The 15,856-nt window shown below is 42.8% G+C and overlaps 1 protein-coding gene across 7 annotated transcripts in view; it reads left to right on the forward strand.

The window, feature by feature from the left end:
* UBAC2 (UBA domain containing 2) overlaps positions 1 to 15,856 on the forward strand; it is a 213,135-nt gene that overhangs the window by 136,707 nt on the left and 60,572 nt on the right. For all 7 annotated transcript variants that reach the window (XM_088456568.1, XM_088456554.1, XM_088456545.1 and 4 more), the window contains exons 6-7: positions 797 to 920; positions 2,414 to 2,461. In XM_088456568.1, coding sequence (XP_088312694.1) covers positions 797 to 920; positions 2,414 to 2,461 — 172 coding nt within the window. The remainder of the gene's footprint in view (positions 1 to 796; positions 921 to 2,413; positions 2,462 to 15,856) is intronic.

Below are 15,856 nucleotides of genomic sequence, written 5' to 3' on the forward strand. Positions count from 1 at the left end.
TGACCTATTTTTATAAATGTAGGGTTTTTCTGTTTCTCTTTTCTTGAAAAACTATCAAAAAAACTACTACTTGAAAGCTAGTCATCTTTGTCATCTTTGTCTAGCATTGTCTTCTGTTCCATTAGTGTTGCTAGAAAAATCTGTTCTGAAGACAAAAAGAAATACAAAACCTGATGCAGTCTGTCACCTGAATCATGAAAAATCATTGTAATTAATCTGATAGCACAGTATGCAGAATATGTTGAGGCTGTATAAAGTAAAAGATTTGTTAAATACCCAGGTCACAGCTCAGTGTAAAAGGGTCCCTGAAAAATAACCCAGGTCAAGTGACCCAGCAATCCAACCCAGGTAGCTACCACGGTTGGACCCAGGATGGACCCGGGTAATGGTGCAGTGTAAACGGTGCAACCCGGGTTATCTGACCTGGGTCATGCCTAAAATTAGCTGATTGGTGGTTGTGGAGCATTCACCTCCCACTTTTTATGACCTCACAGGTTTAGCAGGGCAGACCTGAGTTCAGTGTGAACAGGGCTGACCTGGGAGTAACCCAGATCAAAGGTGCAGTGTAAATGGGTCTGACCAGGGTTGGAACCATGTCCAAAAACCCTGATCGGACCTGGGTTTTTGGTGGAAAAGAGGTATAAGTAATAAGTCAGCTTGTGGGTCCCTCATGGTGAAATAACAAGCAGATTTAAAGAAAATCTCTGGTATATGTAGCAGCTTATTTATTTCCTCTGTGTGTGTACTGCTGTAAGTCTTATGTTAGGTGTTAACATACTTCTCTCTTAATCCACAGTTTAGCTCCTGTCTTCGCATTGTTTGTGCCATTTTATTGTTCAGTGCCACGAGTGCCATTGGCTCACATATTTGGCTGGTTTCCAATCACCAACAAAACTTTGGTGTACATAGTAGGACTACAGGTACATTAATGTTCTTTTTCTGAATAATTCATTTGTTTTTCTGAACAAATGCTGACATGTTTTTGGTTATTGCAAAAAAAATCCCCACTATAGCCGTTATGCAAAAAGTATATGTTGATTAAATCTTTACCGGGATACTTAGGGATCTATGTACTAAGCAGTGATAAGTGACAGAGTGAAAAGTGATAAGTCTGTGATAAGTGCAAGCCAATCAGCTCCCAACTGTCATTTTCAAACACAGCCTGTGATATGACAGTTGGAAGCTGATTGGCTGGCACTTATCACAGACTTGTCATTTTTCACTCTGTCACTTATCACTGCTTAGTACATAGACCCCTTAAAGTGCAATCACCCACTGTTTCTCACAGTATTTATGTACATTCAAATATTGATTGTACAATTACTTCCTTTTTCATTTAATTGTAAAGAAATTGTAATGTGTATGAAATGGTACAAATTTTGAAATAGAAAATCGTATCGCAAGATAGTTTTGTTGGATGTAGTTTTTTTTTAGTTGTGCAGTTGAATACACATATAGTGTGCGGGATGCAATTGCCCATCGCTACACGATTGTTAAGTGATTTTAGTATTTGCTTTAATAGAAGTGATATAAGTTTTTGTTTTATGATGCAATATAAATATTATAGGATGCAGTAACATTGTGATCAAAATAGAAATAACTTGGTCAAAGTCATAAAGGATGTAACATGTGGAAGAGGAAGTAAAACCTGGAACTACTGATATAATTCTACCTATCAGTAAAATAATTTAGTATTTTACAGTACATGACTCAGAACATATTTTGTTCTGTTCCCTGCCCTTGCCATGTTGGTGTATACGTTTTCCTGACATCCCTAGTTGCCTAATTAAATTCACATTGCCTTTTAGATTGAATTTATGATACAGCAAATTGGATTCTTATTTTGTTTTGTCGCATGCTCTTACCAACATTTGGAACACATCATCAGATATGTCCTTTCTTACAAAATGCTGAGGTCTTCAATCTGATATATGCCTTCAAATATCCATTTATCACTTGTGAAGACCTGGTCGGATTAATTAATACATACCGTACTCCTAATACAAGTCCTCTTGGTTATTTTAATATATTGTGATTAAGGATGTCAGATAGCCTTTGAAGGAATTGTTCTCTAAAATTAGACAATTACCCACCGCACCTGTTTATTCCCCCTGCTCATAATGAGTCTATGTATTGTTGTTGTTCTTGGTTTTTGGGCAGATCGGTACTGTTTAAATGGTACATTGTCCAGCATCCTCCTCTCAGCCTGTATGATTGGGTTTGGCCAGTAATGCATTTAACATGTATACATAGTTATATAGGCCATAGAATTGTAAACAAAAAAATATTATATAAATGACTGTTATGGTGACATCATGGGCAGTACAGTTGGTGAAGTGGTTAGCACCAGAGTACAGAAAATGTCTACTAGAAAGATCCAACAGCACTTAACACTTTTATTTGTCCTACCTAGCTTTTGACCTCAAGTCCGTCCATGCTGGTGATTGCCATTAGTGGCGTGGTAAGTAAACCACTTTTATTTGCAATAGATTGTGTATATCAAATATGTTGGGTCCTCCAATGATGAACCAAATAAAGTAATGCATGTTTTGTAAATAAATTCAGTGCTTATCTCTGAGAACAGGTATCTTCTTCTAATGAGACTAGATTCCTTAACCCTACCATTGATGCTGAAAAGATTCTGTAATGGAAGGGACAATATAGTGTGCAAAGCTCATTTATAAATAAAGCTCAGTGATAAATAATGTTCTTTGAGTTTGATCAAACAGGAAGAAATCTTGAAAATCATTTAAACATTTATATCATCACAGTTATGCAAATGTATTTATATAGCAGCAAAGACTATTAATATATAGTTGTTGTTATTATCATATATATATATATAGCGCCACAAAGGTTCCACAGCGCCTTACACAGTACATAAATGAGCACACAAGTGAAATCGTTAATAGTAGTACAAAACAATGCAGGACAAGGACATGGTTTATAAACATAGCTGCATAACACAAGCAGTAGGGCCTCAGCAACCAAGTGTTAGGTGCCAATTGGGCAGTTAGGAGTAAATTATACTATAAGTAGGGGGAGGAGAAGCACATGAGGGACGAGGGCCCTGCTCGTGAGAGCTTACTTTCTAAAGGGGAGGGACAGACAGACAGGGGTGACACAGATAGGGGTAGATAGTGAGGATGGAGCAGTGGGTTAGGATATGTGCTGCGGAATGTGTGTGTTTAAGATGACCTGATGTAATGTCAAAGTTAAGTCCTTCATTCATCTATCTCTATGACAAAAAATAGATTTTGTTTGTTATTTACTTGAGAGATGTACAAAGTAAAGTTGTATCACTTTAATTTTTGTTACATTTTAGCATCTAAATACATCCTGCTTAAAATGCAGCTATTATTAGACTGTCCCGCCATCCTGATACAGTAGTGACTACTTTAGCCCCAGCTGCTGGGTGCTATTACATGCTCCTGTGAGTGGGTGCATCTCACATGCTAGACCCACCCACAAATGGGTGCAGCCAGGATGTTGCTGTACCCAGGCCCAGAATTTGTCTTTTCAGCCCTGGAGGTGACAGGCAGAACCAGGAGGGAATGGGGCTTAGTTATGGGGTTAGAAGGCCATGAGGGAAGGGAGGTGAATGAGAGTGGAGGAACAGGAAAGGCGGAGAAAAGAAGCAGAGGGTTGGAAGGGAGACTGATGAGATAAAAAAGGGTAACAGCAAGCGGAGGAGACAAGAGGGGGAGGATAGGGATGGATAAAGTAGAGGAATATGTGGACACTGAATAAGGGGGTGTTTGAAGAAAGGCTATGGACGAGGTAATAAGTGAGATGAAAACTGGAGTGGAAGCTGTGTGATGTAGAGACCGTATGGATAAAAGTTGTTAAATGTTCAAAATAAGAGATAAAAGAACAGTGCTGCTAATGTATGATCACAGCTCCAAAAGTGATATATAAAGAGAGGAGTGTGAGTAGTGGGGGCAGGAATTCTGAAAATGAATGTCGACATCCTATAACACCCAAGGGGCAGGCATACCAGTTAAATGTATTGTATCTTAGGCAGCACTATAGGCTTATTTGTAACCTCCAAAGGCATCCAAATTGGAGCAGATGTGGAAAGGAGACTCCAAATTCAAATTCAGACTCCAAGATGGGAACAAAGTATAAAATTCAGCAATCTCACCAGAATTGTTCATAAATGTAGTGCGTCTTCTGGATGAAATTAGCACTTGGCTGGGAGGGAAGCTCTTTTATAACTGTCCACTTGTTATGGTGCACTCCGGATATAGGATAGAGATAACTGACTGCTGCAGGTAAGTTGTCTCAGAGATCGGCAATTCTTAGCTTTTTGTATGCTCACAAGTGGCAAAATTTGGAGATTTTTGACATTTTCAAACCCTTATATTGTAATTCTAAAACTTGTTTCTTTTAAATATTAAATGTGCATATTTAAATTATCTTATAGTATAAAATGTGTGCAGAGAATAAAAGTAAGGTAATTTGCATTGGCTCACTTGACATGGTAAATGGGGCTTTACCCTAGATGTGTGGAAGGGGTGACTTTAAAGTGAGGTACTACAGTTTTTCTGTTTGTATAAACATTAAATATGTTTCGTCATGGTAAGTACCATGGGGTTGGCTACGGGATGCCGGTGGACAGAATACCAACAGCAGCATCCTGACAGTCAGAATCACGACACCTGACCCTAACCCCTGACCCTCCACCTATCCCACCTTTCCTGCAGCCTAACCCTCCCCCCACCAGCAGCCTAAACCTAATCCTCCCCCCTAAAACTTAACGTTGGGATTCTGGCGCTGGGATTCCGATTGTTGTCTGTATTTTGGAGCCGTTATTCTGAGCACCAACTTCTGGAATAGTGACTACATCGTGTACCATAATCAACGGCTTTGACAAACCACGCCTTAGTAAATATACCCCCGAGACTCTTATTGTCTTATTTGATTAAAAGACATCCAATTGTATATATAAAGCATCATTTGTCTACCGTCCAAATATCACATCTACACCCAGCTCCCTTCAAAACTCCACCATTGGTCTACCCAGTGTATCCTTTAGATACATTACATAGTATCAAGTAATGCTCTAGCATGCTGACATTGGCCTCCTTTTAAAAAAAAGTGCTTTTTGTTTTTTTTTCTTCAAAACTGTCATCTCCATTTTACTAAAGAACACACTACTCCTCAGACAGTCCCTATTTCCCCCACACTTGGGACCATAGTCTTCACTGTAATCTCATTGATCACACACATACAGTATGGGCTCATGTCCGTCCTTTCTTTTTGTTTTGTCTGTAACAAAGCTTGTACTAAATTCTACTTCCAAGTTCATAAAATTTTATTCTTAGAAATATTTAATGGATGTTCCTTGCATATAAAATTTACCATGACAGCGTTTTTCAACCACTGTGCCGTGGCACACTAGTGTGCCGCGAGTGGTTGTCAAGTGTGCCGCGGCTAGTACAGTAGTATTTTTTATTCCTGAGGAGGCCAATGTAGTGTGTTTTATTCCTGAGGAAGCCAATGTAGTGTGTTCTATTCCTGAGGAAGCCAATGTACTGTGTTTTATTCCTGTGGAGGCCAATGTAGTGTGTTCTATTCCTGTGGAGGCCAATGTAGTGTGTTTTATTCCTGAGGAAGCCAATGTTGTGTGCTTTATTCCTGTGGAGGCCAATGTTGTGTGCTTTATTCCTGTGGAGGCCATTGTAGTGTGTTTTATTCCTGTGGAGGCCAATGTAGTGTGCTTTATTCCTTTGGAGGCCAATGTAGTGTGTTTTATTCCTGTGGAGGCCAATGTAGTGTGTTTTATTCCTGTGGAGGCCAATGTAGTGTGTTTTATTCCTGAGGAGGCCAATGTAGTGTGTTTTATTCCTGTGGAGGCCATTGTAGTGTGTTTTATTCCTGTGGATGCCAATGTAGTGTGTTCTATTCCTGTGGAGGCCAATATGTGTGTATATTTTTATGTGGGAGCCAATGTTTGTTTTTTATTGGTCATGCACACCGCATAGCCGGATAGTATGCCTTTGCAATTTTATAATCTTGTGTAGTGTGCCTCGGGTTGAAAATGTTGAAAATCACTATTATAGCCCCTCTAGCTGTCAATTTATCTTCAAGGTCACAATACAAAAAAATACGTTGTTGACATTACAGCACTGTCAACATGGTTAAGTTTATTGAAAGTCAACTTTGTAAATGTCTGCATAATGGACTACACCCCTTTCTTCTTCATTTGAAAGGTTTTCTGTAAAAAAGGAAAGGTCACATAATGATTTCTTTGAGTGGCTAAGGACCATGAATGCTTTTTAAGAGATTATTTTTATCCTATTCCCAATTAGAACAATAAAGTAGCATGGATGCTGGTACACATTAGAGGATCCGATGCCTGCCTGCCCGATATGTTGGCCCCTGTCACATCCCGCTGCATGGGGTCCTCAGCCACATCGTCGGGTTGAGCTGCATGTAGCTGCCTGACTATGCGCCCACAGGAGCGCGCGCACCACCGGACATTGTGGGTACACACTGCACGATTTGAACGATTTGAAATTGTGATCTGTCAGAATCAGGCAAATCGTTCAAAACATCGCCGTGTGTACCCAGCTTTAGGTCTTGGATTTGATTCCCACCAAGGTCCTATCTTTGTGGAGTTTGTATTTATAACCAGTGTTTGCGTGGGTTTCCATCAGGTTTTTTCCAACAATCCAAAAACATAGTCAGTTAATTTTGGTTTCTGAGAAAAATGAACTGTAATGTATGTGGGTGTGTTCATGTGGTAGGGAATATGGATTGTAAACTCATCTGGGGCAGGGTAGACTAACTGATGCCCATGGGGATGAGATTAGTCCAGTATTCACCCCAGAAAGTTTTGCCAGCTGGGTGGGGATGTGTAATACTGTACTTTGCAATAATGAAAACTTTTTAAATCCTTTATATTGATTTGAGCTAGAGAGTAACAATTTTAAATTGAAATATTTCAATAATTTTTAAAGACTCTTACAGATACTGGCTGGCTAGATACAGATAAACTTGTGTCCAGTAATGCACGGTGCAGCACGCTGAGACACAGTGCACGTCTGCACTCTCCATCTATCCTCTCTACAACTATCCCACAGTCCAAACAACGCTCTGACTCAAGCACATGTGCGCGATCTCTGTTACTGTGCCTGTCACATAAGCGCAGTGCTACTCTGATTTTGTCCGTCAGACCCCTGGAGCAGTATAGTGTCAGGTGGAGCGCCTGTGAAGTTTATCCAAGGTAGAACACTGTAGTCAAAGGCTACAAACTAACTCGCTTCATTCCCTAATCTAACAAATCTTTCAATGGAAAAATATCACACTGTATATTTTTCCTTTTGTTGGCATAAGGCTGTTTACTTTTATTTCCATTGCACTTTCTATATTAACTACAAGCCAACAAACTATTTTGCCTCCCTCCAGGGTCCAAGTCAATGTATTTATTTTACTATTAGTATTATATTCTCCTCTTATTAATTAATCTCCTCTTACAAAATTAATCAATTTTGGGTGCCAAAACTGTAGTACTAATTTATTTGCCATATAGAGTGTATAATTATCTACACCCGCATTGTGAATTTGTGCTACTGCAATTGGTATATGTTTTTTTTTTTTTTCTTTTTGTAATATGTTACTATATGTGCAAAGTCATCTTGTACGACTTGTTATCAAGGCGTTTCAATAAAATTGTCTTTAAAATAAATAATCAATTTTGGACTCCAATGTTTCTCCTGAGCTAAAAATATCAAAACAAGTGTTTGCTTCCTCATAATTATTAAAAGATTGGGTCATGTCATCCGATCCCATTAATGTTACAGAAATCACTTAACACAAAAGCATATATTACTCTTCCAAAAAAACACAAATGTTTGCTTAAATTAGCACTAGAAAGGATATAGAAGACTTTTAGAATGTGACTCTTATGAGCCTAAAATTCCACTAATATTGCACCTATTTTAGACTCCTGTACTGGGGAGTAGCCACCCTTATTTTATATTTTCATATTTTCACAACCAAGGCCGGAACAGGGCTAAACCTGTGATGTCATGGAACAAGGCTAAAACCTGTGTCATCATGATGTCACGCCTACGGCATGAGGCAGCCATCTGTAGGAAGTGGAGCACTGCCCGGAGAATACTAAGGATGCACCAGGCAGCTCCACAGGCTGCAGGGTGCCTCCCTGGAGCTTCATTTGGACGCGCTGGGTGGCTCAGCAGCAGTGCTCCAGCCTACCTGAGTTGAACATTTGGACGTGTTAGGGGGGCACAAGCGCCAACCGGAGTATGACCCTGTGGGATTCCGGTCAGGCGGTGAAGGGAGGACGCTAGGGACCAGCTGAGCCTCCTCCAGGTGCAGTCATTTCATCAGTATCTTCCTGTAATCGATGGTGCCATCTTGCTGCGGTCGCCGCATACTGCTAAAGCTCACTGCCGGTTAATGCTGAGCAGAGGAAAAGGAAGCTCTTTTGGGGGACTGGAGTGGTAATTGAGGCCTCTGGACCCTTTCCCCAATAAATGCTGCATTTATTTTTTCATTATTTCCAGTGAACTGTGATTGGAAATGGCAGATGAGGACGGCCATCTTGATTGGGGCAGCAGGGACAAACAGATGTGTCCGTATACATCTTTGCTGCAGTCACGCTAGAAAAGCCTCTCTCGACCCAAAACTCAAAGGGCGGAATTCAATTGATTTTGCGGCCCGCATCTCCCGTCTAAAGTGACAGGAGATCGCGGGCCGCTATTCAATTGTGCCAGCGTTTCACGCTGATCGCACCCAAGGTGGTCGGGTTTAGCCGCGTAAAACGGCTAACCCCGACCAAAGTGCTGGGCGCGATCGCGAAAAGTGCCGTTTGGGCACCCAAACAGGACACTTTTCGCCGATTTCAGCCCGCACCCCTCTGGGGCTGCGAGCTGAAATTGAGCGCTAGCAGCTGATCGCACCCGACAGGAGCAACAATAGAATAGCTCCGTCGGGTGCGAAGAGGGGAATAATCAATTCAATTCCGCCCAAAGGGCTCCAGTGTGTCTGTAGTGCCGTGTCTTTTTTTGCTCCAAAAGTGCATCTAAGTCACAATCCGATGCGAATAGAACACATGAGCAGACTGCTGATTAATTTGATATGTGACACTTGTACAGTATATCTGTTTGCGACTTACTGTATGCTGGGTACACACTGGCGGATATATTGGCTGAACAATTGATCAGCCAATATATCGTGTGCCCGTCGGCGAGTGTGCACCAGCGCTATGTCTGTGAACTACGTAGTTCACAGATGTATCACGTCAGTTGTGCTGCACAGCCGATGGCAGATTTATCTGTCCATCATGCTGTGTGTACGGGCGGCCAGCCGCCTCCCACTACAGTTGCAGCGGAAGCCGCGGGGAGGGGGGGTGTGACACGCTCCCTGGCCAGCGGGACCCACGGTCAGTTGACAGATGATGGTGGTTCAGTGTGTATAAACAACCTTCATCTGCAGATATATCTGCAGATCATTCAATCTGCAGATATATCTGTTAGGTGTGTACCCAGCTTGAGTCTCTGAATCTGTATACGAAATGCTACAATGTATAGGCCGCAGCTTTTTTCATGCCAAGTTCCATTGTGGTTCATATACAAACTCAGGTGCACACAGATATACAAGTGTCACATCGCATCAAATTAATCAGCACAGTCTGCCTTGCATTCTAGTCGCACAGTGTTCTCCCCAGAATTTTTTTCCAGCCGGGTGGCATCCAAAAGTAGTCGGGTGGGGGTCTTCCAGACCAATCCAGCCCGACATGTCTCTGGCTGAAGTAGTGCCCCTATGTAGTGCCGCAGACTGGTCCCTTATGTAGTGCCCCCAGGCTGGCCCCTTATGCTGTGCCCCCAGGTTTAAAGTGTCCCTTATGCAGTGCCCTCAGGCTTAAATAGTGCCCCCAGGCTGGCCCTTTTATGCAGTGCCCCCAGGCTGGCCCCTTTGTGCAGTGACCCCAGGCTGGCCCCTTTGTGCAGTGCCCCCAGGCTGGCCCCTTTGTGCAGTGCCCCCAGGCTGGCCCCTTTGTGCAATGCCCCCAGGCTGGTCCCGATCCCGGCCCCAGCACTTACCTTTACTTGCTGGCCGGTCTCCCGCTCGCCACTGCTGCGGGGGTCAGCGGGGAAAAGTGTTGGGCGGCAGGCTGTTTCTGCCGGGCGATGCGCCCACAGAAAACAGCCTGGGGAGAACACTGTCGCATCACATTGCGACTTAGATGCATTTTCACCACAAAAAGGCACCATACACTGGGAGAGTACCACGGGACTTGGTGATTCACTCACATCAGTCGTGTTGCGTGGCGTATAGAGACTAGATGTATGAGGACACATCTGTATAAAAAGCCACCACCTCATGCCTGTTTGAGGCTGAAGGGAAGAGCAGTGATCACGCTGAGCCAAAAAAAATGTGGGTCCCAAGGACCCCTTGGTTTACAAAATTGGGGTCCTACCTGACCTTTTCTGGGTCCCATCTAAATTAAGGTGATCTGTAAATCTAACAATTTAGCAGCTACATCCCATGAAGCATGTAGCAGATGACATTGGCCTTGGTAGGAAAAAAAACAAACACTTGAAGAAAAACACAAACTATGGCCCTGATAGGATAAAAAATACAAACACATTGGCCCCATACAGGAAAAAATACAAACACATTGGCCCCCACGGGGAAAAAAAATGAAACACATTGATTCAAATTCATTGCACTGCAGCCTGCTCTGCTGTGTTACTGTAGCGGGAGGTGGCATGCAGCTACATGACGTCATGTCACAGCATCACCATCTCTGGGTCACGCCAGGATCAGGCTGCCTTTGAGTCACCTGGAAAAGTCCAGTTCTGCCAGGCTACAAAGATGCAGGATTACATCAGAATATGTGGGGCCAGTAAAAATGAAACAAGTAGTGCTCCCCAATCAGAGGCACACAGAGACGCGGAAGCGGGCAGATGCTCACAAAGGCTGGGGGGTCAGAGGCACACATGGGGAGGGGGGTCAGAAGCACACACTGGGGAGGGGAGGTAGAGGCACACATGGGGAGGGACTGGGGGGCAGAGGCACACATGGGGGGCTGGGGCAGAGGCACACTTGGGGGCTTGTAATAATACATATACATAAAAAAAAAAAAATTAGTGTGGGCAGCAGAATATATCATCAGGGCCTGTCATTACAGTGCGCTGGCTGCGGGGAACTCAGTCAGTACATTGGTGTGGTGGGCAATCTCGGGACTTCCCTGCTCACCTCACTGAGCTCCGCAAGACTGCCGCACTGTAGTGACAGGCAGCTAGTCTGCTAGGCTGCCTGTCACAAATATCACTCCATTGTCGAAGCCGGATAATTGGCTGAAACAGAATCTGTTAAAATTAAAATCTGCACGACGCCACTTTGCGAATGGCAACAAGACGCCATTTTGCGAATGGCCGCCCAGCGCCATTTTAGCGAATCTCACAATATCAGTACATACGGCGATGCTATTAGTAGCATCGTGCGATTACATTGCTACCGCATATTATTTAAGGTCCCACCATACCCCATGCGCACATTAAATTATACATATAATATACAATATGCACAGTTGCGCTGTGAACACAACACGCATAATATGAACAATCCTGCAAAGCACATACCATGGTGTACTCCACAAACACGTAGATGCACAATGCTAACTAGCGTCTTTTCTTAAAATCCCTGCACTGACACATTGCATACTTACATAAAAAGGTTCCCTAGCATTAAGGTTAATATTCAAGGTTATATTCATTATTAATTATATTGTGAAATGCAGGTATTTTGATATCTAGTGTTACATGATTACATGATAAACAGACCGTGTTTGGTGCCATTCTGAACTACTGTTTATTTGCAGATTTCCAGTTCCATCGGCAAGGAAATCGCAACATGCGTCTGGGAATTATGGATCATAGAGAGATAGGCATTGAAATGTACTCTGTTAATGTAATGTTATTATCCAGTCTAGACTTGTTCTTTGGCAGGAAAACGGACACAAAGGACTGGGATTATGCCAACTTGTTCTATTGTATTGCCGATCTCTGCAAGGTTTTAAATGCAAGCACCCTGGATCTGGTAGTTAGTCATCTTTCTTTTTTGCTGATGGAGATTTCATAGTTGATGCGGGAAATCTGGATCCAGAGCGCATGCGTATGTATTCGACTGTACCTGGTGATTGTATAATTGTTTGCGCTAATTGTATTTAGATCACAGCGTGTAACTATATGCTTTTTGGTGAATAATAGCTTTTTGTGCTTTGGAACCACAATCAAAGTCTGGAAAGTGATTATTTCTTGTGCGACTTATAATGCTAAATAGCGACATTTAGGGTGTATAGATCATTAGGAATTCATAGTTGGGGGCTTGTAGAGTGAGATCACGCTACCATTTCACACGGTAACACAAGCCTTCGAAAACCTGCTACCACTTTGTTGCTGAGAGACCGCTATCAGTTATTGTGTTGAGTTCAAGAAGCACTGACTAGAATCCAGGGACAAGGAAGGAAAAAGTTTGTTTTCCTTCGTTGATAAAGGTTAGTGTTAAAAGGGGAAGTCGCACAATAGTGTACGCATATTTCCTGTATTGCTGCCACGTGTTCAACGGTCATTGTATATATAGCGTGATTGCTTGTTAAAACCTCTGAATTATACTGCCATAAAAAGGGAAAAAGGTTTTTATTTTCTGCGCAGAAAAGGAGTGTATAATTGAAATGTGTGATTGCAGAGTAGAGGCTACTGTCTGTTAAGCCTAAGTGTAAGTGGAGGTTACTGTCTGTTAAACCTCAGTGTAAACTCGGTAGGTGCCTGACGGGGCAGTACAAACTACTGGGCCAGTGTACAAAGCAGGTACATTGTGGTTTAGGTTATCGAGAAACTAAGGGGTTTCTTGGTCTGAACACCCATTAATCGCAAAGTCCATTGATCAATTAGGTTCCGCAGGCAATGCGAGCAGACCGCATAGTTATATAAACTGTGATTGTGAAGTGGGTGTCGTGGGAGTGAAACTGCTGGCAAGATTAGGAGTTATTGGAACTTCTAGATGCTACCAGTGAGAGTAAACTCGAAGTAGGAAGCTAGTGGTGAAGCTTGGAGTTAAATTTATCACAAGTAAAATAATTCGCTAGGTGGTTACTTTAATCCTCGTGTATACACACGGATCATAACGTAGCGGTGAAGTGAGGTATAGCTGGAAGGAGCGAGCGGCTGAAGCTTGGTTTAATACGTCCGCAAGTAGAATAATTTACAATAGGTGGTTAGTCTGCTCCTCGTTGTGCAGGCCAACTGTAATGCCAGGCGGGTTTGCTGTGTATAACGGGAGGAAGTGAGTGAACGAAGCTCGTTGAAAGTCGTTCACTAATCGAATTTCTCTAGAAATTGATAAGCGTTTTCCCAGATGGGTGCAGGGCAATCTCTAGTAATGGTCAATGATGCGATGCAGATGGAAGGGCCGTTAGGATCGGCCAGGTATGTTATGTTTAAAAAGTATGGTGCGTACGCTACAGCGTATTGCGACATATGGGTCAAAATTACCAAGAAAAGTAGAACACCTATTCCTAAAATTGGTAGTTTTGATTCGGAGGTTCTGAACAATCTCAGAGACAGTATATGTTTAGTGAAGTCTCTGAAGAAAAGGGTGAAGTTAAACGATTGCTTGAAGTTGTGGCAGCACGAGGGGGATATGTGGCTTAGCGGTGTGCACGCGATGCAAACTAGCGTCTCGTGCACGATGCAAGGGAGCGCACACGCAAATAGCATTGCGTGCGTGCCGCAAAGTAGCACGCACAGCAAGGTAGCGTTGCGAAAGGTAATGTCAGTAGTTCATGTGCACCACCACCGCCCTATGCGGATGGGGGTGTAGGTTCAGTCGATCTATAATCTCATAAAAATGTAGCAAGTAATTTGTACCATCTTCTAAGTAACCATAAGGAACATGTTTATGATGCAGAAGATGAACCTGTTGTGATGTCCGCTCTTTCCCATGTTGCTCCAATGTTAAATGTACCACCACAGCAAGCACAGGTAGCTGCCCCGCTAGTACCAGAAACGAGATAGCCCCACCAGTACAGGAAGTACTAACACCCGCTTCAACAGTAGCGGAGATTACTAATACCATACTTAGTAGCAGTAGGCTGAACCCTCAATTAGGTAACCAGGCCAAGTAGCTTTATGGCAGGCATCCATCCCGTCCAGACAATAACTGTTCCCAATGGGAATCCGGACGTGCATGGTGTAGTAGCCACAAGGGATGTAGCGATGCATTGTCCATGGGCGAGAGCAGAACTTCATTCTATAATGACAGATTTCCCCGACCCTAGGAAAGAATTAGCAAAGTGCCAGAGACTTGTAAAGGATTTAGGTAATGCTCATGAGCTAACCAATAAAGATTGGCGAGTGGTATTACGGGCATGTCTTCTACACAATACCGACGTGACAAAGTTTATCACGGTTTGTGCATTGGATGGAGATAGTCCAGTAACTGACACAGGTAATCAGGAAAATATAACCCACATTGTCACCCAATTTATCTGCATTTTTCCCATTAATTGTTAACTGGAGTAAAATCTTCACGATTAAACAGAAAGAGAGTGAGTCTGCAGCAGATTATTTTACCAGAGTGCTGCAGACTATTACCCAATACACAGGTATAGAGGACATAAAAGACAACACCCATCACAGGGAAATGACAATCACAGTGCTTATGAATGGTCTTAAGGACACTCTAAAAGCCAGGGTTCAGACCTCACGTCCTGGGTGGAGGGTAGTTACAGTAGACACTCAGGGAATCTACAATTGAACATGATAAAAACATCTTTAAGAAGAGAGAAATGCAGAGCGAGAAACTAATGGCTGTTAGTATCCAAGCTCTGGAAGGAATGCAAATAACACCGCAGCACTCTTACCACACTCAGCCACAATATACTCTTGCCATACAACCTCCAAACCCTTATCCCTGTACACAACCACAATCTTTCCTCATTCCCCAACCCACACAACAACAACCTTTCACAACACGTCAGCTACGAAGGTGTTATAGGTGTAAACAGGAGGGCCATATAAGGAAGTTCTGTAAGGCTAAGAAATTGGAAACCCCAAACCAGGGAACACTGACATACCTACAGAAGTGGCACCCACAACAGAAGGGACAATTCCAGCCATCACCTGCTCATGTCACAGCAGTGAACGCTTTGCTGGAAGAAGATAGTAAGCTCTAGGGGTCAGGTCACACTTGTAGTCTACAGTCAGTTAGGTTAACTGGGGATGTTAGAGAAGAACCTGTAATGTTAATTGATGTAGCTGGTACTAAACATTCTTTTCTGACACAGGGACGACCAGATCAGTGATAAAATCTATCTAATTTACAGATGACCAGCGAAACAGTACCAGCAATGGGTGTAACGGGTAAAATGCAACATTATCCTTTAACCAAATCTGCAGAGGTTACTATCTGTCCATTGCATACCAGGCATTCCTTTCTCCTGGAGCAGCGGCCCCTACTAACCTACTGGGAAGGGATTTGTTATGTAAAATGGGATGTGTCATTTATTGTACCCCTGATGGTATATTTCTAGATATCCCAGAGAGAGTTGCGCATGAGGTGATGGATATACTGGGCACTCCCCAAAGGTTAATGTTTCACTCTACTGTTTCAGATAAAAATCCATCTCAAGTAGAACAAATGTAATCTCAGATACCGGGGTCCCTCTGGACCAAAGATGGACAGGACACTGGATTGATGGCAAACGTAGCTACCGTAATGGTAAATCTAAAAAGTGGTAGGCAAGCTCCAAAAATTCCCCAGTACCCATTAAAACAGGAGGTAGAGCTTGGGGTTTATCCCATAATTGAGCGGTTATTAC

Source organism: Taudactylus pleione, unplaced genomic scaffold, assembly GCF_031769625.1.
Source record: "Taudactylus pleione unplaced genomic scaffold, aTauple2 ptg000041l, whole genome shotgun sequence".
NCBI lineage: Eukaryota > Metazoa > Chordata > Amphibia > Anura > Myobatrachidae > Taudactylus > Taudactylus pleione.